This window comes from Mobula birostris, chromosome 6 (genome assembly GCF_030028105.1).
Source record: "Mobula birostris isolate sMobBir1 chromosome 6, sMobBir1.hap1, whole genome shotgun sequence".
In the NCBI taxonomy this organism is placed as follows: Eukaryota; Metazoa; Chordata; class Chondrichthyes; order Myliobatiformes; family Myliobatidae; genus Mobula; species Mobula birostris.
The window spans coordinates 122,071,409-122,095,674 of record NC_092375.1 but is presented as its reverse complement, the minus strand read 5'-3'; the positions used below and the strand labels follow the sequence as shown (position 1 = coordinate 122,095,674).

At 41.5% G+C, this 24,266-nt stretch overlaps 1 protein-coding gene across 3 annotated transcripts in view; it reads right to left on the bottom strand.

Annotated features, from left to right (window-relative positions):
- The window catches only part of bmpr2b (bone morphogenetic protein receptor, type II b (serine/threonine kinase)), a 307,325-nt gene that overhangs the window by 68,522 nt on the left and 214,537 nt on the right, over window positions 1-24,266 (bottom strand). For all 3 annotated transcript variants that reach the window (XM_072261205.1, XM_072261206.1, XM_072261207.1), the window contains one exon: window positions 18,467-18,577. In XM_072261205.1, coding sequence (XP_072117306.1) covers window positions 18,467-18,577 — 111 coding nt within the window. The remainder of the gene's footprint in view (window positions 1-18,466; window positions 18,578-24,266) is intronic.

Sequence of the window (24,266 nt, the reverse complement as noted above, 5' to 3'; positions counted from 1 at the left end):
CCGCAAGGATAAAATGACCCCGATGGAATTTAAATACAGTTGTCAGGACGTGGACTATAAATTACAACAGAAAATAGCAAATGTATGTCAAAAGGCCAACATTACTGTAGTCATGGGGGATTTCAATATGCAGGTAGATTGGGAAAATCAGGTTGGTGCTGATTTTGGATCCCAAGAGAGACGCTGTAGAATGGCTACAAGATGGCCTTTTACAGTAGCTTATTGTTGAGCCCACTAGGGAATCAGCTATTCTGGATTGGGTGTTATGTAATGAACTGGATTTGATTAGGCAGCTTAAGGTAAAGGAACCCTTAGGAGAAGGTGATCATGAGAGGGAGAAGCTAAAGTCAAATGTATCAGCATTACAATCGAGTACAGAGGTTTGAGAAAGGAGCTAGCCAAAGTTGGTTGGAAGGGGACACTAGCAGGAATGACAGCACAGCAGCAATGGCTGGAGTTTCTGAAAGTAACTTGGAAGGCACAGGAAAGTTACATTCCAAAGAAGTAATATTCTAAAGGCAGAATGACACAATTGTGGCTGACAAGTGAAGCCAAAGCCAACTTAAAAGGAAAACAGAGGGCATATAATAGAGTAAAAAATAGGGGCCAGTTAGAGGATTGGAAAGCTTTTAAAAACCAATTGAAGGCAACTAAGAAGACATAAACAGGGAAAAGATAAAATATGAAGGTAAGCTAGCAAATAATATCAAAGAGGATACCAAAAGATTTTTCAGATATATGAAGAGTAAAAGAATGGCAAGATATTGGACGGCTAGAAAATGATGCTGGAAAGGTAGTAATGAGGGACAAGGAAATGGTGGATGAACTGAGTAAGTATTTGGCATCAGTCTTCATTGTGGAAGATACAAACAGCATGCTTGCTGGCAGTTTGGGAGTGTCAGGCGCAGAAGTGAATGCAGTTGCTATTACAAGGGAAGTTGAAAGGTCTAAAGATAGGCACATCAACTGGACCATGTAGACTGCATCCCACAGTTGAGAAAGAGGAGCTGAAGAGATTGTGGAGGCAAGAGTAATGACCTTTCAAGAATTGTCAGTTCTGGCATGGTTCTGGAGGATTGGAAAATTGCAAACATCATTCCACTCTTCAAGGGAGGCAAAAGAAAACAAGTTATAGGACAGTTAGCCTGATCTCAGTGGTTGGGAAGATGTTGGAGTCGATCATTAAGGATGAGGTTTCAGGGTACTTGGACTTAAGGGAAAACCTTGCCTGACAAACCTGTAAGAAGTCTTTGAGAAAATAATAAGGATAGACAAAGGAGAATTGGTTGATGTGTGTACTTGGATTTTCAGAAGGCCTTTGACAATGTGCCGCACATAAGGCTGCTTAACAAGATAAGAACCCATGGTACTAGCATGGATAGAACATTGGCTAATTGGCAGGAGACAAAGATTAGGAATAAAGGGAGCCTTTTCTGATTGGCTGCCAGTGACTAGTGGAGTTCCATGGGGGTCGGCTTTGGGACAGCTACTTTTTACTTTGTATGAAAATTATTTGGCTGGAATTGATCACTTTGTGACCAAATTTGTGGATGATACAAAGATAAGTGGAGGGGCAGGAAATGTTGCGGAAGCAGGGAGTCTGCAGAAGAACTTTTGTAGACAGACTAGGAGAATGGATAAAGAAGTAGCAGATTGAATACAGTCTCAGTAGATGTGTGATCATGCATTTTGGTAGAAGGAATTAAAGAGTAGACTATTTTCTAAACAGGGAGACAATCCAAAAAAATTGAGGTACAAAGGGCCTTGGAGTCCTCGTGCAGGATTCCCTAAAGGTTAACTTGCAGGTTGAGTTGGTAGTGAGGAAGGCAAATATAATGTTAGCATTCATTTAAAGAGAACTAGATTATAAAAACAAGGATGTAATGCTGAGGCTTTATAAGGCCTCACTTGGAGTACTGTGAGTAGTTTTGGACCCCTTATCTAAGAAGGGATATGATTATATTGGAGATGATTTAAAGGAGGTCCATGAAAATGATTTTGGGAATGAAAGGCTCATCATATGAGGGTTTGATGGCTTTGGGCCTGTACTCACTGGAATTCAGAAGAATGAGGGGGAATTTCATTGAAACCTATTGCATGTTAAAAGACCTAGATAGAGTAGATGTGAAGTGGACGTTTCCTATAGTGGAGAGTCTAGGAGTAGAGAGCACAATCTCAGAATTGAGGGACACCCATTTAAAACAGAGATGAGGAGGAATTTCTTTAGCCCGAGAGTGGTGAATCAGTGGAATTCGTTGCCACAGGCGGCTCTGGAGGTCAGGCCATTGGGTGTATTTAAGACGGAGGTTGATAGATTCTTGCTAAGTCAGGGTGTGAAAGATTATGGGGAAAGGCAAGAGAATGGGATTGAGAGGGAAATTGTTCAGCCATTGTCAAATGGCGGAACAGACTCAAAGGGCCAAATAGCCTAATTCTACTATGTCTTATAGTCTAAGATTTTGATATATAAGAAGCCCTGATACCACAAACGGATATCTGCATGGACATTTATGTCCAAACGACACTTATCAACTTAAAGGCCCAAAATATTAATACTAACTTTCAATTTTAGAACACTGAGACTATCACTGAGTTTAATACAACAAATCAATATGTATCCAATGGTAGCTACAATGTTAGGAATTGTTATGTGTGGGACATGCTTCAGGAGTTGTTGGGATAGTGGTTAATAAATACAAACAGGACTAGTCTTCAACCTAGGACAAATTTAGTTGCATGAACAAGCACCACTTGCCGTCTTTTGCTGGAGTGGTCAAAGGCAGCTGTTTTGGCAGTGTGGATTCCCAACGAAGATGCTTCAATATTCAGAGGTGTTCTTGTCAGTTGAGATGTACTGCCATTGTAAGTATCCAATTCTATAAAATCACTTGTCTACATCAGGATATTAAAGTAAACTATCTGATTGCAACTACTGGAACTGTATATAATCAGCTGCTGTATCTTTGTGCTTAAAGCATCAATGCACTTCAAGATTCTTCCAACAAATTCTACCGAGTTTCCACAACAAGATTCTACCAAGAGATACCTTCCACCAACTCTCCTCCTAATGTTTGCTTATTCTGAATAAAGAACTTTTACATCTGTGGACCCTGTCTCCATTGGGACTTCATTTGGGATATACTGATCCCAACAACTACAGCAGTCTAATGCAGGAGTATATTTAAATGTAGCACTCAATAGATCATTGGAGGCGAATGAATATTTTTTTCTCCCAAAAGATCAATAAGTACAGAGCAAAGAGCTGTAAAACTACACGTAAAATATAATTGTGTGAGTGACAATGTCACTGATGAAAAGCATTTGGGAGACCGTTGGGATAGATGGGTACGGATTTGCTGTCTGCTGCCGGGCTGTATGCATCATCTGACAGAAGGGAACAAGGTATTTCCAAGTGCCTTCTTTCCCCACCTCAAACCACAACAGTCATGAGCTAGGTTGCTCACATACAGAGTCAGTCTGAGTCCGGCCCACAGCTGTTCATCCCATGCCTGCCCACTCTCCCACTTTAGATCTTTTTTTGCTCCTCTCCTACACACTGTTTTTGTTGATTTCCAATTTACAAACCATGTCACAACCTGGTGACTTTATACCTCAGTAGGCCCTCTGAGGGGTACCGGTATTCTTGTCTGGGAGCCTGTTTACCTGTATACTTGTTTTAGTGAGTGAGAGAGAGTGGGAGAGGGAAAAAGAGAAGAGAGAAACTTTGAATCAAATATCAGAAGGGGAAATAATGAAAGAACACTTAATATTCTGTACAGAAGGGAGCACAGCAGGTATCATGAGCTTAGTGTCAATGAGGGGGAAAACTCATGGAATATATACTTTTATTTTTCTCCTTCCCTTTCCTTGTGTTTGATATTAGAAATTATTTGGAACTATTTCGAGAGGCTATACTCAGCAAAACCTGTTATAGAGTAATGCTTAGAGGTTAAGCAATGCTCACCCTCCTTTCAACTATTCATAAACCTTGGATGGTTGGAATGAGTCTTTAGGAAAGACTTCCATCTAATTTGCCCTCACAGAGTTGTGGTAATTCAGTTTTGGTATAAGCTAAAAGAGATCAAATTCACAGTATACATCTGAACACATACACATTTTGGTTGAAGAAAATGATCGCTAAACAAGCAGCAGAGTATCGCCACAGATTGCAGAATGGTACATAGATTTCTAGCTTGAATGAAAAAAATAAGAGATATTGAAACTTTAAAGGGCAATTCAGACTGCAGCTGAGGGAAATGCAAGTAAATGGGGTATAATAATGAGAGTTGTTTGGAGCCCACTTTGACAAAATTTATGAGTCGTACAGGGCAGGGTGATCCAATCTTCTGGAAATGATCAAGGAAGGACTGAGCTCAGCTCACCAAGAGGTCTTAGACTTGCAGAAGGTAGTGGGATCCAATTACTCTACAGCAGCACCAGGAGAGAGACTGGAGGAGAGGGAAGAGAGGTCACAAGGTGGCTGTAGTGGCTGCAGCTACAGAGAAGGCAGAGAGAATTTGCTTTGTGGGTCACTGTCCAGAGCACTTAGTGAGGGACTGTTGCACTAGAGATAGAAGTGCAAAGGAGATGATAAGTGAAAAGTGAGGCCACCTAGTCCATAGTTGGTTAGACGCAGTAGCCTAACAAGGGAAGAAGGTATGAAAGTCAACCAGTAAAATAGACATAAAAACACAGCAGAACCCTCTCTGTCTACATTTAGACAGCATCCAGGTCAGCTAAAAAGCTGATGGGGGTCCTCATTATTAGCACTGATGACTCATAGATTTATCAAGAGCATTGTAAGGAGGCTAGCAAGCTGAAATGTAAATTGATGTGGGGCATAAGTGTTGATAGATGACCAACCTTTCCAAATCACTGGAGATGTTATCTATACAACAAGAGTAGAAGGTAAAACAATGAAGGCAGGCAAAGAAAAGTGAGTCAGGTATTTGAAATAGAGGGAGCATATCTTTCAGTAGAACTCTGTGTATGCCTACACAATGAGCAGATCACCCAGGGAAAAGATATACTTGAGGAGGAAATTGCTGGAATAGACTCACAGAAAGAAGGGATTAGATGGAGAGGCCAAGGACAAAAAACATTTACTGCTCACAGAGCAGAAACATGGTCCACGTGGCTGCAGCAACTCAAAAATAGCAGGGCCTGAAGCCAAGATGACAAGTATGGATCATGTTAGCAATTCCCATGGATACAAGCCAAACATGAAGAAGACTGTGAACAGATCACAATAAGCCTGGAATCAAAGGTCTGAGGTAAAGGATGTACAGGAAGAATGGGTTGTCTTAGAGTTAGAACAATACAGGGCAAGTCCCACTTCAGAACAATTAAAACCCATTCTTCCAGTACATCCTTTACCTCAGACCCTTGTTTCCACATATTCTATTCTAATCAGGCCTATTCTGATCTATTCACAGAGTTCTTCATGTTTGGCTTGTATCCCTGAGAATTGCTAACATAATCCATACTTGTCATCTTGGCTTCAGGCCCTACTATTTTGGAGTTGTTGCAGCCACGTTTCTGCTTTGTGAACTGTAGGTGCTCTTTGACCCTGGCTTGTCCAACTAATCTCTTCTTTCTGTAAGAATACTGCAGCAACTTCCTCCCCAAGTACATCTATTCCCAGAATGATCTGCTCATTGTTTGGGCATACACAATGAGTTCTACTGAACTATATACTTCCTCCATCTCAAATACCTGTGACTAGCTTTTCTCTGTCTGCCCTCACTGTTTTACCTCCTACCCTCGTCCACAGTGTAGCATTTCACGGACATTATCTTTTAAATACCTCTTCATATATTCCCTCTTCTTGACCAGTGATTCATGAGCTCTATTTGGTGGTTCTGTTGGATTGCTAGATTACAATGTGTGAAAAGGTGGATTGTCATTTTAGAATTTGGCATGGGGGTACTGTTATAAGGTGCAGGAAGATTTTGATTGGTAGGCATGACCATATGACTGATCTAGCTGTTCTATCAATTATCAAATAAACAATATATCTTACTTTCCATGATTAATTATTTGAGAAAGATAATGAATGCTTACAATACAGAGGATAAGGTTTAATTTTAATACACAAAGTATTTTTCCAGCACCAGTTCTATACTTTCATCATCTATATTTTCTCATGTTCCATGCTATTCTGTCTGTGACATAAAAGAATACTGCATCAACTTAAAACTGAAGTTAAAGATCCTGAACTAGTTGCTTTCACATCTGTAATGTCTATTATCATAAATTATACATAAATCTCCAAGTTGCTCCCTATTTCTGGAAGAACTGAACCCAGAGCGTCCACAGCATCTGTTTGACTGAGAACGGATGTAAAAAACAATTTATTTCACTCCAACAACACTTGTTAAATTGAATTGAGCGAACTTAGCAAAACCACAGTTGGAAGTAACAACTTCATGGTTTTATGGTGTAAAATATATTCCAATTTATGAAGTGATATTCTAGTCTCGCCACATCTGACTTGAATCTGCAGCTTTTGTCAGAATATGTAGTCACACCACTAGATGGCAGCCTAGCAATATGAAGATACTTTCTACTGTTGATATTGGTCTTGAACCTAGGAAAACACATGTGCAACATTAATTATGAGGCTTACACTGGGAATGTTGATGACTGTATTTAATAGACTCTATGCAATACTCACTCTCTGAATAGTGAGTATTTTTGCCCTGAACATCCTATGGAGTTACGTTCTACTGGCACATCTGATCACACTTACATTCAAATAATTTAGATATGCTACACACTGGACCATTGTTACACCACCATCAAGAATGCCTACTGTGCTATTCCACACCCTCATTTCAGGAAGTCTGATCACCTGGCTGTGCTTCTACTCCCTGAGTATAGGCAGAGACTAAAGACTGCAACACCAATACTGAGGACCAAGTAGGTATGGACAAGGAAAGCACAGGAGCGCTTTCAGGACTGCTTTGAATCGGTGGACTAAACTACATTCAGGGATTCATCTTCGAACCTGGATAAGTATGCTGCAGTTGTTACCAACTTCATTAAAACCTGTGTGGATGAGTGTGTGCCTACAAAGACTTACTGTACATTCCCAAACCAAAAGCCGTGGATGAACCAGGAGGTACATCATCTACTGTAGGCTAGATCTGTGGCATTCAAGTCTGGCGAGCCAGGCCTGTACCAGAAAACCAGGTATGATTTGCAAAGGGCTATTTCAAGGGCGAAGAGACCATTTCAAACGAGGTTGGAGGTGACATCGGATGTACGACAACTCTGGTAGGGTCTGCAAGACATTACTTCCTACGAATTGAAACCTAATAGCATGAATGGCAGCAATGCTTCACTATCAGATGAACTCAACACCTTCTATGCCCGCTTTAAAAGGGAGAATATAACTACAGCTGTGAAGATCCCTGCTGCACCTGATGACCTTGTGATCTCTATCTAAGAGGCTTATGTTAGGCTGTCTTTAAAGAGTGAACCCTCACAAGGCGGAAAGTCCAAAGGAGTACCTGCTATGGATCTGAAAACCTGTGCCAACCAACCAACTGGCAGGGGTATTCAAGGACATTTTCAACCTCTCACTGTTACAGGCGGAAGTTCCCACTTGCTTCAAAAAGGCAACAATTATACCAGCGCCTAAGAAGAATAATGTGGGCTGCCGTAATGACATTCGCCGGTAATATTCACATTGACAGTGATGAAATGCTTTGAGAGGTTGGTCATGACTAGATTGAACTCCTGCCTCAGCAGGAACCTGGATCCATTGCAACTTGCCTATCGCCACAATAGTTCAACAGCAGATGCAATCTCACTGACTCTTCACAAGGCTTCAAACCACTTGGACAACACAAACACCTACATCAGGATGCTGTTCATCAACTATAGCTCAGCATTAATACCATCATTCCCACAATCCTGACTGAGAAGTTGCAGAACCTGTGCTTCTGTACCTTCCTCTGCAATTGGATCCTCAACTTCCTATCCGGAAGACCACAATCTGTGCGGATTGGTGATAAAATCTCCTCCTCACTAACCTTCAGCACTGGTGCACCTCAGAGGTGTGTGCTTAGCCCATTGCTCTGCTCTCTCTATACCCATGTCTGTCTGGCTAGGCATCGCTCAAATACTATCCATAAATTTGCTGATGATGCAACCATTGTTGGTAGAATCTCAGATAGTGACAAGCGGGTGTACAGGAGTGAGATATGCCAACCAGTGGAGTGGTGCCGCAGCAACAACCTGGCACTCAATGTCAGTAAGAAGAAAGAGCTGATTGTGGACTTCTGGAAGGGTAAGATGAAGGAACACATACCAATCCTCACAGAGGGATCAGAAGTGGAGAGAGGAGCAGTTTCAAGTTCCTGAGTGTCAAGATCTCTAAGGATCTAACCTGGTCCCAACATATCAATGCAGCTATAAACAAGGCAAGGCAGTGGCTGTACTTCATTAGGAGTCTGAAGAGATTCTGTATGTCAACCAATACACTGAAAAACTTCTATAGATGTTCCGTGGAGAGCATTCTGACAAGTTGCATCACTATCCAGTATGTGGGGTGGGGAGTGGGGTGCGGGGTACTGCACAAGACCAAAAGAAGCTGCAGAGGGTTGTAAATTTAGTCAGCTCCATCATGGGTAATAGCCTACAAAGTACCCAGGACATCTTTGAGGAGCGGTGTCTCAGAAAGTCAGTGTCCATTATTAAAGACCTCCAGCACCCAGGTCATGCCCTTTTCTCACTGTTACCATCAGGAAGGAGGTACAGAAGCCTGAAGGCACACCCACAGCGATTCACAAACAGCTTCTTCCATTCTGCCATCTGATTCCTAAATGGATGTTGAACCCTTGAACATTACCTCACTTTTTTAATAATAATTTCTGTTTTTTGCACGATTTTTAATCTATTCAATATAAATATACTGTAATTGAATATGCTGAGAAGGAGCCGTTGATTTAAAAACCAGTCGGGACCATCCAGCAACACAAACGTTCGAGGTTGGCCGAGATGTGACAAGTGAAACGTATTAGTCAAAATATCAGCCAATGTAATCAAGGTTTGCTCTAGGGGAGCGGCCTGTCGGGGAGTGGCCTTGTCGAGGGAAGTGCCTTGTGAGAAAAGTGCGAGTCTTTGTCTCGAGAGTCTTTGCCGAGGAGGCTGAGGGAGGAGACTACGCCACAGTTGGGGAAGCTGAGAAGTGGTGAAGAAATGACTGGTCAACTAATTCAGTGTGCTGCTTGCATGATGTGGGAGGTCAGGGATGTTGATGGTGCCTCTGGCTACTACAAATGTGGAAAGTGTGTCTGGGTTCAGCTCCTTAAGGACCGTGTTGAGGTACTGGAGAAGCAACTGGATGACCTCAGGTTTATCCGAGAAACCAAGAGTTTTCCGGACAGGACCTACAGCGAGATCGTTACACTGAAGATACCGGAAGAGAGAAGGGGGGCAACGATGAGGAAGGGATGGATGCTTGGAGTACAGGAGACCCCGGGGGATGTACCTCTTGATAACAGGTTCACCCTCTTGGAAGCTGTCAGGACAGAAGACATTGCCAGTCTGAGAGGCAGACAGGTCTGCAAGTCAAAAATTGGCGCTGAAACAAAGCCAAGGAGACAGATGTCAGGCAGAGCCATGGTAGTAGGGGACTCCATAGTGAGAGGTAGAGAAAGGGGCTTCTGCGGCAACAGGCGGGATTTAAGGATGGTGTGTTGCCTCCCTGGTGCCAGGATCCAGGACGTCACAGACCGATTGCAGGGCATTCTCAAGGGTGAAGGTGAACAGCAGTAAGTGGTGGTGCATGTCGGCACAAATGACGTCAGGAGAATGAGGGAAGAAATTCTGCAGTGTGACTTCAGAGAACTCGGAAGAAGGCTGAAAAGCAGGACCTCCAGGGTGGTTATCTCCGGTTTGCTTCCAGTTCCTTGTGCTGGAGAGGACAGGAACAGGGAGATGGGGGATCTGAGTGTATGGCTGAGCAGCTGGTGCGGGAGGCAAGGATTTAGATTCTTGGACCACTGGGATCTGTTTTGGGGTAAGGATGAATTGTACAGAAGGGCCAGGTTGCTTCTTAGCAGACGGGAGACCAGCATTCTGGCAGGCAGGTATGCCACTGCTACATGGGTGTGTTTAAACTAAGTAGTGGGGGGGGGGAGGGGACAAACTGGAAATATAAGGATGGAGTTAAAGGGAAAGAGAGAATAAGAAAAGTTAAGAAGGCCAACAGAATTAACGGGGCAGAAAGCTCAGGAAGGGATCGGAGAGTATGGCTAAGTGCAATAGGAATCGATGTGAAAGGTGAGGGGAGTAAAAGTATTACTTTAAATGGATTAAAAGTATTATATATGAATGCACGGAGTATAAGAAATAAAGTGGATGAGCTTGAGACTCAATTGGAAATTGGCAAGTATGATGTTGTGGGAATAACAGAGACATGGCTGCAAGAGGACCGGGGCTGGGAAATGAATACTCAGGGATATACATCCTATTGAAAGGACAGACAGGTTGGCAGAGGGGGTGGGGTGGCTCTGCTGGTGAGGAATGAAATTCAGTCACTTGCGAGGGGGGACATAGAATCAGGAGATGTAGAGTCAGTATAGATAGAACTGAGAAACTGTAAGGGCAAAAAGACACTAATAGGAGTTATCTACAGGCCCCCTAACAGTAGCCTGGATATAGGGTGCAAGTTAAATCAAGAGTTAAAATTGGCATGCCACAAAGGTAATACTACGGTTGTTATGGGGGATTTCAACATGCGGATAGACTGGGAAAATCAGGTTGGTAGTAGACCCCAAGAAAGGGAGCTTGTGGAGTGCCTCTGAGATGGATTCTTAGGGCAGCTCATACTGGAGCCTACCAGGGAGAAGGCAATTCTGGATTTAGTGTTGTGTAAATGAGCCAGATTTGATAAGGGAACCTGAGGTAAAGGAGCCATTAGGAGGTAGTGACCATAATATGATAAGTTTTAATCTACAATTTGAAAGGGAGAAGGGAAAATTGCAAGTGTCAGTATTACAGTTGAATAAAGGGGACTATGGACCCATGAGGGAGGAGCTGGTCAAAGTTGACTGGAAAGATACCCTAGCAGGGATGACAGTGGAACAACAATGGCAGGTATTTCTGGGAATAATACAGAAGGTGCAGGATCAGTTCATTCCAAAGAGGAAGAAAGATTCTAAAGGGAGTAAGGGGTGACTGTGGATGACAAGGGAAGTCAAGGACAGTATAAAAATAAAAGAGAGGAAGTATAACATAGCAAGGATGAGCGGGAAGCCAGAGGATTGGGAAACTTTTGAAGAGCAACAGAAGTTAACTAAAAAGGCAATACGGGGAGAAAAGATGAGGTACGAAGGTAAGCTAGCCAAGAATATAAAGGAGGATTGTAAAAGCTTCTTTAGGTACGTGAAGAGGAAAAAATTAGTTAAGACCAAAGTTGGGCCGTAAAAGACAGAAACGGGTGAAATTATTATGGGGAACAAGGAAATGGCAGACGAGCTGAACGGGTACCTTGGATCTGTCTTCACTCGTGAAGACACAAACAATGTCCCAGATGTAATAGTGGCCAGAGCACCTAAGGTAATGGAGGAACTGAAGGAAATTCGCATTAGGCAGAAAATGGTGTTGGGTAAACTGATGGGACTGAAGGCTGATAAATCCCCAGGGCTTGATGGCCTGCATCCCAGGGTACTTAAGGAGGTGGCTCTAGAAATCGTGGACGCATTGGTAATTATTTTCCAATGTTCTATAGATTCAGGATCAGTTCCTGTGGATTGGAGGATAGCTAATGTTATCCCACTTTTTAAGAAAGGAGGGAGAGAGAAAACAGGCAATTATAGACCAGTTAGTCTGACATCAGTGATGGGGAAGATGCTCGAGTCAATTATAAAAGATGAAATAGCGGCATATTTGGATAGCAGTAGCAGGACAGGTCCGAGTCAGCATGGATTTACAAAGGGGAAACCATGCTTGACTAATCTTCTGGAATTTTTTGAGAATGTAACTATGAAAATGGACATGGAAAAGCCAGTGGATGTAGTGTACCTGGACTTTCAGAAAGCCTTTGATAAGGTCCCACATAGGAGGTTAGTGGGCAAAATTACAGTACATGGTATTGGGGGTAGGGTACTGACATGGATAGAAAATTGGCTGGCAGACAGGAAACAAAGAGTAGGGATTAACGGGTCCTTTTCAGAATGGCAGGCAGTGACTAGTGGGGTACCGCAGCTATTTACAATATACATTAATGATTTAGATGAAGGGATTAAAGGCAACATTAGCAAATTTGCAGATGACACAAAGCTGGGTGACAGTGTGAAATGTGAGGAGGATGTTATGAGAATACAGGGTGACTTGGACAGGTTGGGTGAGTGGGCAGATGCATGGCAGATGAAGATTATTGCGGATAAATGTGAGGTTATCCACTTTGGCGGCAAGAACAAGAAGGCAGATTACTATCTGAATGGTGTCATGTTAGGAAAAGGGGAAGTACAACGAGATCTAGGTGTCCTTGTTCATCAGTCAATGAAAGTAAGCATGCAGGTACAGCAGGCAGTGAAGAAAGCTAATGGCATGTTGGCCTTCATAACAAGGGGAGTTGAGTATAGGAGCAAAGAGGTCCTTCTGCAGTTGTACAGGGCCCTGGTGAGATCCCACCTGGAGCACTGTGTGCAGTTTTGGTCTCCAAATTTGAGAAAGGACATTCTTGCTATGGAGGGAGTGCAGCGTAGGTTCACTGGGTTAATTCCAGGGATAGCGGGAATGTCATATGTTGAAAGATTGGAGTGACTGGGCTTATATACACTGGAATTTAGATGAATGAGAGGTGATCTGATTGAAACATATAAGATTATTAAGGGATTGGACTTGCTAGAGGCAGGAAACATGTTCCCGATGTTGGGGGAGTACAGAACCAGAGGCCACAGTTTAAGAATAAGGGGTAGACCATTTAGAATGGAGTTGAGGAAAAACTTTTTCACACAGAGGGTTGTGGATCTGTGGAATGCTCTGCCTAAGAAGGCAGTGGAGGCCAATTCTCTGGATTCTTTCAAGAAAGAGTTAGATAGAGCTCTTAAAGATAGCGGAGTCAAGGGATATGGGGAGAAGGCAGGAACAGGGTACTGATTGTGGATGATCAGCCATGATCACAGCGAATGGCAGCGCTGGCTCAAAGGGCCGAATGGCCTACTCCTGCACCTATTGTCTATTGTAATTGATGTACTTATTTATTATTACAAACCTCATTTCCAGAAAAGTTGGGATATTTTCCAAAATGCAATAAAAACAAAAATCTGTGATATGTTAATTCACGTGAACGTTTATTTAACTGACAAAAGTACAAAGAAAAGATTTTCAATAGTTTTACTGACCAACTTAATTGTATTTTGTAAATATACACAAATTTAGAATTTGACGGCTGCAACACACTCAACAAAAGTTGGGACAGAGGCATGTTTACCATTGTGTTACATCACCTTTCCTTTTAATAACACTTTTTAATCGTTTTGGAACTGAGGATACTAATTGTAGTAGATTTGCAATTGGAAATTTTGTCCATTCTTGCTTGATATAAGACTTCAGCTGCTCAACAGTCCGTGGTCTCCGATGTCTGATTCTCCTCTTCGTGATGCGCTATACATTTTCAATAGGAGATAGATCTGGACTGGCAACAGGCCAGTCAAGCACACGCACTCTGTGTCTACAAAGCCACGCTGTTGTAGCCCGTGCAGAATGCGGTCTGGCATTGTCCTGCTGAAATAAGCATGGACGTCCCGGGAAGAGACATCGCCTTGATGGCAACATATGTCTCTCTAAAATCCTAATATACGCCTCAGAGTCAATGGTACCTTCACATACATGCAACTCACCCATGCCATGGGCACTGATGCACCCCCATACCATCATAGATGCTGGCTTTTGCACCTTTCGCTGATACCAATCTGGATGGTCCTTTTCATCTTTGGCACGGAGAACCCGACGCCCGTTTTTTCCAAAAACTAGCTGAAGTGTGGACTCATCTGACCACAACACACGGTTTCACAGTCTCTCGGTCCATCTGAGATGAGCTCTGGCACAGAGAACTCGCCGGCGTTCCTGCATAGAGTTGATGTATGGCTTCCTCCTTGCATGATACAGTTTCAAGTTGCATTTCTGAATGCAGCAATGGACTGTGTTGAGTGACAATGTACTCCCGAGCCCAGGTGGCTATAATTGTCACAGTAGCATGACGGTTTCTTAGGCAGAGCCGCCTGAGGGCTTGAAGATCACGCGCATTCAACAGTGGTTTCTGACCTTGCCCTTTACACACTGAGATGTCTCTGAATTTTCTGAATCTTCTCACAATATTATGTACTGTAGATGTTGAAAGACCTAAATTCTCTGCAATCTTGCGTTGACAAATGTTCCTTTTGAAATGACTAACAATTCTCTCACGAATTTTGGCACAAAGGGGTGAGCCACGATCCATCCTTGCTTGCAAAGGCTGAGCCTTTGATGGACGCTACTTTTATACCCAGTCATGATACCTCACCTGCCACCAATTAGCCTGCTTAATGTGGAGTCTTCCAAACCGGTGTAACTTGAATATTCTGTGCACTTTTCAATCTTATTTTAACTCTGTCCCAACTTTTGTTGAGTGTGTTGCAGCCATCAAATTCTAAATTTGTGTATGTTTACAAAATACAATTAAGTTGGTCAGTAAAACTACTGAAAATCTTTTCTTTGTACTTTTGTCAGTTAAATAAAGGTTCACGTGAATTGACATATCACAGATTTTTGCTTTTATTGCATTTTGGAAAATATCCCAACTTTTCTGGAAATGGGGTTTGTATTATTTTTTCTTCTGTATTATGTATTGCACTGAACTGCTAACTGCTAAGTTAACAAGTTTCAGTACACATGCTGGTGATAATAAACCTGGTTCTGATTCTGATTATCCTTAACACTAGTAACCATGTACAGTTACGTGAAGTTACATGTTGACAAAGTGCCTTACACAAGTAGAGTCATTAGGGAAAAGAGAGGTCTGGACAGAATAGTTACAAAATTTGCAGATGGTGCCAAAACAAAGGTAAAAGAACATTTAGGATAAACTTATAAGGCAGCAAATGAGCTAAAATGTGGCATATAGAATGAAATGACACTGAATGAGAGATTAAAACAAAAGAAATTATAATCAAACTTTGAATAGAATTATGTTGAGTGCTTTATAAAAATAGTGATTCTTTGAGGCTAGAAGTTCATATTAAAGGGCAGCTGATGAAGCTGTTAATAAAAACTAATGGCAAATGTTATTTTGTCACTTTAAAATATACTATAAAAACCATGTGTAACTGAGTTGCTGCATTCAATATTAAGCTTTAACAAACTTTAATGTGAGTTTAGAGGGAAAATTGAATAGATTTACAGAATATGGTTTAAGTACAAAAGCTAACTTCAAATTCAGATTTCTTCATCGAAAGGATATAGATTAAATGGAAAATATGACCCAAATCTTGAAAAGCATTGGGGAACTTTAATAGAAGCAGACTGTTTCCAGTGGTTCAAGGATCTAGAATGAGGGACCACAGATAAAAGATTAAATGTTATGTAGACCTGGAACAGGAATCAGGAGAAACATCCTTGTGCTGAAAGCTGGATCAATGAGAATTCATTTCTAGAGTCAGTAGTTGAGGCTGAAACTCACAGAAACTAGATTGTATTAGTGGTTGGAGGAAATCAGAGTGAATATGGACTATGTGAAGAGTAAACAACCTAGATGGAATTGCTGGGGGTGAATCTTTTGCACCAGTATTACAACTCCTGTGAATTCTAATAATTAAAATATATTTATTTAATATGTTCAAATAAACTTTTCTATTGACTCACTGAATACACAAATACCACAACTGCTATTAGGAAGTAGAGACCAGGAAGCTTCAGTAACTGTTTCCAGCCACTGGGTACATTAGAAGTGGTTTTGGCACTCCAGGAAGAGAAGAGAGAAACAAAAGATCTGCATCATTTGCTACTGATCATTATCTAGTTACTAATACAAGTTGATTACCCCTTATCCAAAATGCTTGGGGCTGGAAGTGTTTTGGAAATCGGGTTCTTTCAGACTTTGGCTATAATAAGATAGCTTGGGATTGCCATCATTTCATACTCTGAATTTATGTGCTATCAGTAAGCAGTCTTTGTCTAACACTTGTTCATCACATATATGTACTTAATAGTAAAAATTATTACATGCCATTAATATAATGAAAATATAATGTGTGGCCATTAAATTTCTATAACCAGCCTGCTGAATATTCACAATTACCTTCAATTTTACGCTCATCATGATAGGGTTTTGCTTATTTCATGATCAGCATATTGTTAAGCGGCATATATTCACTCTGCCTCTAACGAATTGACTCTTTCGATACACGATCCAGATATCCATTTTGTGCTTTATGCGATGCTTTTCTATTTTTCATTAACTTCTGCTGATTACATAGGTGGGGTCGCTTCTCAGAACTGTCTGTTGTGCGTCACCTAAGAACCTCCCAGCACCTTGTGGAATTTTCCATTTGCTACATCATTGTCAGCACTCAAAAAAAAATCTGGATTTTTGAGGTTTTCAGATAAGGGGACTGAACCTGTACTGCAAACACCTATTCTGAAGTCATATGCCAATATATCCTCCACAAGAAAGTAAACTAGATACTATGAGAGTATACACATGAATGAAAGCTGCTTGGGTGAGACACTGGAGGCCAATTGATACTTGTGAAATTATGCCTGAGCAAAAGATACTGCCTACAGAAGGGGAGAGTGGGATGAGATGGAGTTTAAATAAAAATCTGAAATGGTAAGTGCCAGACATTACACTCACTGGTAATGCCTCAATGATAAGTGGCATACATCACCTCCCACAATTCTTATCTATTACTCCTTTATAAAATCCTGTCCACCTGCAATTTTTTTCCAATGCTGAGAAGGGGTTGGACTTGGAGCATCAGAGACACAAGTGAATCTGCAGATGCTGGAAATCTTGAATAACGCGTACAAAGTGTTAGAAGAACTCAGTAAGTCAGGCAATATCTATGCAGGAAATAAACAGTCGACATTTCAGATCGAGGACTAGAAAGGAAGAGGGCATAAGCCAAAGTAAGAAAGTAGGGGCAGGGAGGGGGAAGAGTACAAGCTGACAGGTGATAGGTGAGACCAGGTAAAGGGGACGGAAGGTGGGTGAGGGAGGGGGGTGATATAGGAGGCTGGGAAGTGATAGAGGTAAATCACTTTTATACCTTTAAGAGGTAAAGGGCTGAAGAAGAAGGACGCTTCTTCATAGGACATGACAAGGTAAGGAGGTGGAGAACCAGAAGGAGCTGATGGGGAGGTCATGAAGGAAAGGAGGAGAAGAGAAATGGCAAGTGGGAAACCAGAATAGGGAATGGAAAGAGAAAGATAGGAGGAATGGAGGGAAAAAAGGGCAAAGATATTGGAAGTTAGAGAAATCTATGCTCATGCCATCAGGTTAGCAGCTAGCCAGACAAAATATGACAGGTTGCTCCTCTAATGAGTTAGTTTTCTCCACAGACCAGGCCTGCTAAGTGCTTCCATATATTTCTGTTTATATTTAAAACATGCAAACTTTTATTCATGTACATAGTTTGAGTGAAGAAGAACCTAATGATGCTTCAATAGTTAAATCATCTCCCTATGTTGAAGATAGGCCATACATGCAGAATAATAGGCTGCCAGAGATACTTTTGCAATTGGTGAGAATTAGCCATTTTCATTTCAAGACAGGAGACGTTGGTTGGAGAAAGGACTGTTATTGCATGACACATGCCACATTATGTCTTGCTGCTGTTTTGTGACAGAGGGAGAGAGTGTGTGTGTGTGTGTGTGTGTGTGTGTGTGTGTGCGCGCGCACGCAAGAGAATGAGAGATAAGAGTATGCACATCTAAGTGTGAGTGTGAATGAAAAAATACGAATGCATGTGTGGGTACAGTCTTTGTGTGTGGGAGAAGTTTGAGAGTGTGGGTGTGTGACAGTGAATGCATATGTGAGAGAAACAGAACAAGCACATGTGAGTAGCGATGTATTTGTGCACACCTGCTTGTAGAGCATGTGTGTGGTTTCATGGTACTCTATATGTTCATTACTATGATTATACAGTTATGTGGTGCGTCCACATGCATGCATATATGCTTTCATATGCGCATGGTTGAATGCAATGCTGTGGTGAAGTGCTGTGTGCGCTACCTTATGCAGTGATGCTATGGAATTTATATGTACAGTGCTGTGGTTAAGTGCAATATTAAAAATGGCATATGTCTTGATGCATTAGCATATGATTGTGAAGAGTACATATCTGTGTAGCGCTGATGCTGTCACTGCAATAGCTTGTGTATAGGCTGTAATATTATGTATGCATGTGACTATTTTGAGCATTGCTAAAACCAACAGAAAGTCAACACAAATTTCACTATAGACACTAACCTGCAAACATTCTATATCCAAAGAAGAGAGCTGCGATCAGGACAGCTACGACAGATACTGATGCCAAGGCAATCACAATTGGCTCCTCTTTGGAATGTCTATTCGAAGGACCTGTAATACAGTAAGATGTATTCTCAGTGTTGTCAATCATTCCAGTTCATTTATTTTTATCAACGGGCTAACACATTTTAAGGTAGCAACAAAAAAAAGAGAGAAGTGCACTTGTTAAAATTCCTCAGATGTCCCAAAGCATTTCCAGTAATGAAATACATTGCAAAGTCTCCAGAAAAGCATTAAGCTGGCAAGTATTTTCTGGTTGAGGAAAAGAATGTGTTCCAAGATATTCAAAACACAGCTTGTTCTTCTTTGAATAATGCTCTGCGCTATTTGATTTCTCCTTGAATCCTTGGAAAAATCCAATGGGAACAACATTTCTGAAGGACAATACTTCCAACTCTGCAGCATACCAAGCTGACTACTATTCACCAAGTCAAGACAGCTTGCCCTTAATTTGTCAGCAGAATCAGACCATTTTTTTAGTACTTCATCCTAGTATTAAACAGTTCCGAATGTCCTTTTAAATAGTCTCAAAAACACATTATTTATAATTACAACCAATTTTCTTTACACAGTTCAAGTAGTGATCTGAAAACTTAACATGCTCTCAATTCTCTCTACCGATCCATTAGAGAAAGGAATTTATTTTTGGTCACTAGTGCTAAATCAGTGCAAGAATCATGGCCTCAGAATTCTTTTCCCCCGGCACAAGTTTTATTCCATTCACATCTCCTCAGCAAATGAAGTAGCTATGCTTCCAAGCAAGGCCAAACAACGTTCAGAGGTGGGCTGTTAAGTATCAGGTAACGTTCACATCACAAAGGTACCATGCAATGAGCAATTTCAACAAGAAAGAGTTTAGGCTCCTGGGCTTGACATTCAGTGGTATTACCAATGCTGAGTCTCTCTTCATCAGCATCCTGGTAGTTACCATTGTCAAGAAACTAAACTAAAGCTGCCATATAAACACCATAGCTATAAGGCGGGTAAGAAGCTGAGTATTCTAAGTCATTAAAGAGCACCAGAAATGCCACAGATTTAGAACATTCGAGAAAATAGAAATAGCATATGGTGACATATGCTGTATACACTTTAATAATAAGTTTACTTTGAACTTTGAAATAAATAAAGTTAAAATGAATAAACTCCATGGGGCAAAATGAAGCGATTTCATTAATCTACTAGTATAATGTATTTTTGGACCTCAGGGAGAAGATGGAAATGCATTATGTCTGGTTGAAAAACTATAAAGTTGGAGGCTGTGAGGGAAAAATCTCTTGAATGACTAGCAATGATGGATTGATAGTTACTGGTGGGTGTCAGAGATATAAGGCAGCCTCAGAGAGTTAATGCTCAAACTCTACAAGATAGAAGTCAGTTCTTAAAACAACCCTGTCTTTGTCAGCCTGCTGAAATGACAATTTAGAGCCCATACTTAGTGAACAGTGTTTAAGGTTCACGGCAGAGTGAATAGAGGAATGTAAATAATTGAAATAGTCAATGTAATAATGACAGTTTGTACTGAAAAGACCCAAGGAGGCAAGAGGCTTGAATAGGAGATGGGTCAGAATGGGCTGATAATTCTGGAGATGACAAATTTTGTTTGTGCATAAGCATATGCTCTCTATTTACAGTTGCTGGTATTGAGAAGCATATGAAAAAGATGTTTCATAGCATTAAGGAATATTTAATGTTCACATTGCTTTATTTCTATGTCATTTGAAAACAGAGTAATGTAGAGAGAATGAGACACAAAGCATCAAATGGGATACAACCTATTATATAGATATGTAGTAATGGAAAACAGAATTCAAGTGAAAAGGGATTGGATACCAATAAGATGGATCATAACCAGCAGTGGGGGGGGGGGGGGTGCGCGAGGGAGTAATTTAGAGTAGATTGATAAAACAGGGAGCAATGCATAAGAAACATCTGAGAACAGGCTAAAATTCCCAGTTTCCTGAAATTACATGACCAACATGACATCCACTGGTGACCCGCTTAGAATACACATAAATGTATTAGTGGGTGGGGGGAGGGGGAACGTTGACTCAGACCATCAGAGGCCTGTGTCGGGCACTTTCATGCCTTACAAGGCACAGATTGGAAGTCTGTATGGGGCGCCACTCCTCATACAGACATTAGCGCATTGTGTGGTTAAGTGCCTTGCTCAAGGACACAAACACACTGCCACAGCTGAGGCTCCAACTAGAGACCTTCAGATCACTATACGAATGCCTTAACCACTTGGCCATGTGCCCACTAAGTGGGTGAGGCAGAATATATTCAGCCAAAAGCCTGCTGTTATTCACCAGCCTTGCAAACTCATCAATAACATAACTGGAAATAATATTTGGATTAAAGCAGTTCAGAAAACCTAGAGAACTCTTTAAGCTCACCAATGAAAAACGCTCTGATGTAGGGTCTTGGCTCAAAATGTTGACTGTTTATTCCTCTCTATAGACGCTGCCTGACCTTCTGAGTTCCTCCAACATTTTGTACGTGCTACTATGAAAAGTGGCTTATTGGATAAGGAACAAGAGAGATACCAAGAGGGACTCATATTCAGGTGAAGCAATGTATATGATAAACTAAATTAAATACATGGGATTACTGCATAAATGCACCATAGGAATAGACCAAGTAGTCCATGCAGCAGATATTTATAGTCCACCTGAAATCCCTCTCTTCTTTCCTTATATAAAACCATAGGTGCAACCCACTGCTCCCTTTCTACTTGTATGTTGTCCAATCTCCTTCCAATTTGTATTCTCCTCAACTACACCCTGTGGTAGTGAGTTTCACTTTCTCACCACTCTTCAAGCAAAGAAATCTGTAGGGATAGTATGCTTGATGCTTCTTCTGAATTCCTAATTAACTTTTTCAGAGATGTACATATGTTGAACTCTTTCATTTATGCTCTTTCCCCAGAGGGGCTTCCATTCTATCAATCTTAATGAACTTTCTTTGTTTTCTTCTCATCTTTTACCATCTTTTCATATATTGTATCATTCTTGCTTACCTTCTCTATAACCCTATCAACTTCCCCACAGCCTTTTATATAGCAGCCAGAAGTACACAGCACATCAAGTTTAATCAAACTTCAGTACAAATTTAGTATTACTTAATTGCCTTTCAGTTTCATCCATCCACATACAGTATATCTGAGTATTTGGTTTAATTTTTATAAGGGTTTGCTAATCTTGTGGCACAACTTTTAAACACTGGTGTACTTGTACTCCGAGGTCCCTTTGTTTCCCCACTTTATCAAGACTCACAGCATTCAAGTAATGACAGACCTCTGTAATCTTTTTTCCTTTTTGCTACCATGCATTTATCTGTGTTAAACTTCTTGTACCATTAACTTGCTTATTCTGCGTTGATGATCCCCGACATATATCTCCCACAATGTGGTATCACCTGTATACTTAGAAATTGTTTTCCTAATTCCGAAATCGAAATCAATCCCAGAAATGTTCCTTTTGGAACACCTACCCCAATTTATTCCACTGCTATCTGGCTTCAATGCCAATTGTGCTACCTTTTTAAAATTTGTTTGTTTATTTATTTAGAGATACAGCACAGCAAGAGACCATTCCAGCCTAAAAAGCCCAAGCCGCCCAATTACACCCATGTGACAAATTAACCTTCTATCACATACATAGAAACATAGAAAATATAGAAAATAGGTGCAGTAGGCCATTCGGCCCTTCGAGCCGGCATCGCCATTTATTATGATCATTGCTGATCATCCAACTCAGAAACCCGCCCCAGCCTTCCCTCCATACCCCCTGACCCCCGTAGCCACAAGGGCCATATCTAACTCCCTCTTAAATATAGCCAATGAACTGGCCTCAACTGTTTCCTGTGGCAGAGAATTCCACAGATTCACCACTCTCTGTGTGAAGAAGTTTTTCCTAATCTCGGTCCTAAAAGGCTTCCCCTCTATCCTCAAACTGTGGCCCCTCGTTCTGGACTTCCCCAACATCGGGAACAATCTTCCTGCATCTAGCCTGTCCAATCCCTTTAGGATCTTATACGTTTCAATCAGATCCCCCCTCAATCTTCTAAATTCCAATGAGTACAAGCCCAGTTCATCCAGTCTTTCTTCATATGAAAGTCCTGTCATCCCAGGAATCAATCTGGTGAACCTTCTTTGTACTCCCTCTATGGCAAGGATGTCTTTCCTCAGATTAGGGGACCAAAACTGCACACAATACTCCAGGTGTGGTCTCACCAAGGCCTTGTACAACTGCAGTAGTACCTCCCTGCTCCTGTACTCGAATCCTCTCGCTATAAATGCCAGCATACCATTCGCCTTTTTCACCGCCTGCTGTACCTGCATGCCCACTTTCAATGACTGGTGTATAATGACACCCAGGTCTCGTTGCACCTCCCCTTTTCCTAATCGGCCACCATTCAGATAATAGTCTGTTTTCCTATTTTTGCCACCAAAGTGGATAACTTCACATTTATCCACATTAAATTGCATCTGCCATGAATTTGCCCACTCACCCAACCTATCCAAGTCACCCTGCATCCTCTTAGCATCCTCCTCACAGTTAACACTGCCACCCAGCTTCGTGTCATCCGCAAACTTGGAGATGCTGCATTTAATTCCCTCATCCAAGTCATTAATATATATTGGAAACAACTGGGGTCCCAGCACTGAGCCTTGCGGTACCCCACTAGTCACCGCATGCCATTCTGAAAAGGTCCCGTTTTTTCCCACTCTTTGCTTCCTGCCTGCTAACCAACTCTCCACCCACACCAATACCTTACCCCCAATACCGTGTGCTTTAAGTTTGCACACTAATCTCCTGTGTGGGACCTTGTCAAAAGCCTTCTGAAAATCCAAATATACCACATCCACTGGTTCTCCCCTATCCACTCTACTAGTTACAACCTCAAAAAATTCTATGAGATTCGTCAGACATGATTTTCCTTTCACAAATCCATGCTGACTTTGTCCAATCATTTCACCACTTTCCAAATGTGCTGTTATCACATCTTTGATAAATGACTCCAGCAGTTTCCCCACCACCGACGTTAGGCTAACCGGTCTATAATTCCCCGGTTTCTCTCTCCCTCCTTTTTTAAAAAGTGGAGTTACATTAGCCACCCTCCAATCCTCAGGAACTAGTCCAGAATCTAACGAGTTTTGAAAAATTATCACTAATGCATCCACTATTTCTTGGGCTACTTCCTTAAGCACTCTAGGATGCAGACCATCTGGCCCTGGGGATTTATCTGCCTTCAATCCCTTCAATTTACCTAACACCACTTCCCTACTAACATGTATTTCGCTCAGTTCCTCCATCTCACTGGACTCTCTGTCCCCTACTATTTCTGGAAGATTATTTATGTCCTCCTTAGTGAAGACAGAACCAAAGTAATTATTCAATTGGTCTGCCATGTCCTTGCTCCCCATAATCAATTCACCTGTTTCTGTCTGCAGGGGACCTACATTTGTCTTTACCAGTCTTTTCCTTTTTACATATCTATAAAAGCTTTTACAGTCCGTTTTTATGTTTCCTGCCAGTTTTCTCTCATAATCTTTTTTCCCCTTCCTAATTAAGCCCTTTGTCCTCCTCTGCTGAACTCTGAATTTCTCCCAGTCCTCAGGTGAGCCACTTTCTCTGGCTAATTTGTATGCTTCTTCTTTGGAATTGATACTATCCCTAATTTCTCTTGTCAGCCACGGGTGCACTACCTTCCTTAATTTATTCTTTTGCCAAACTGG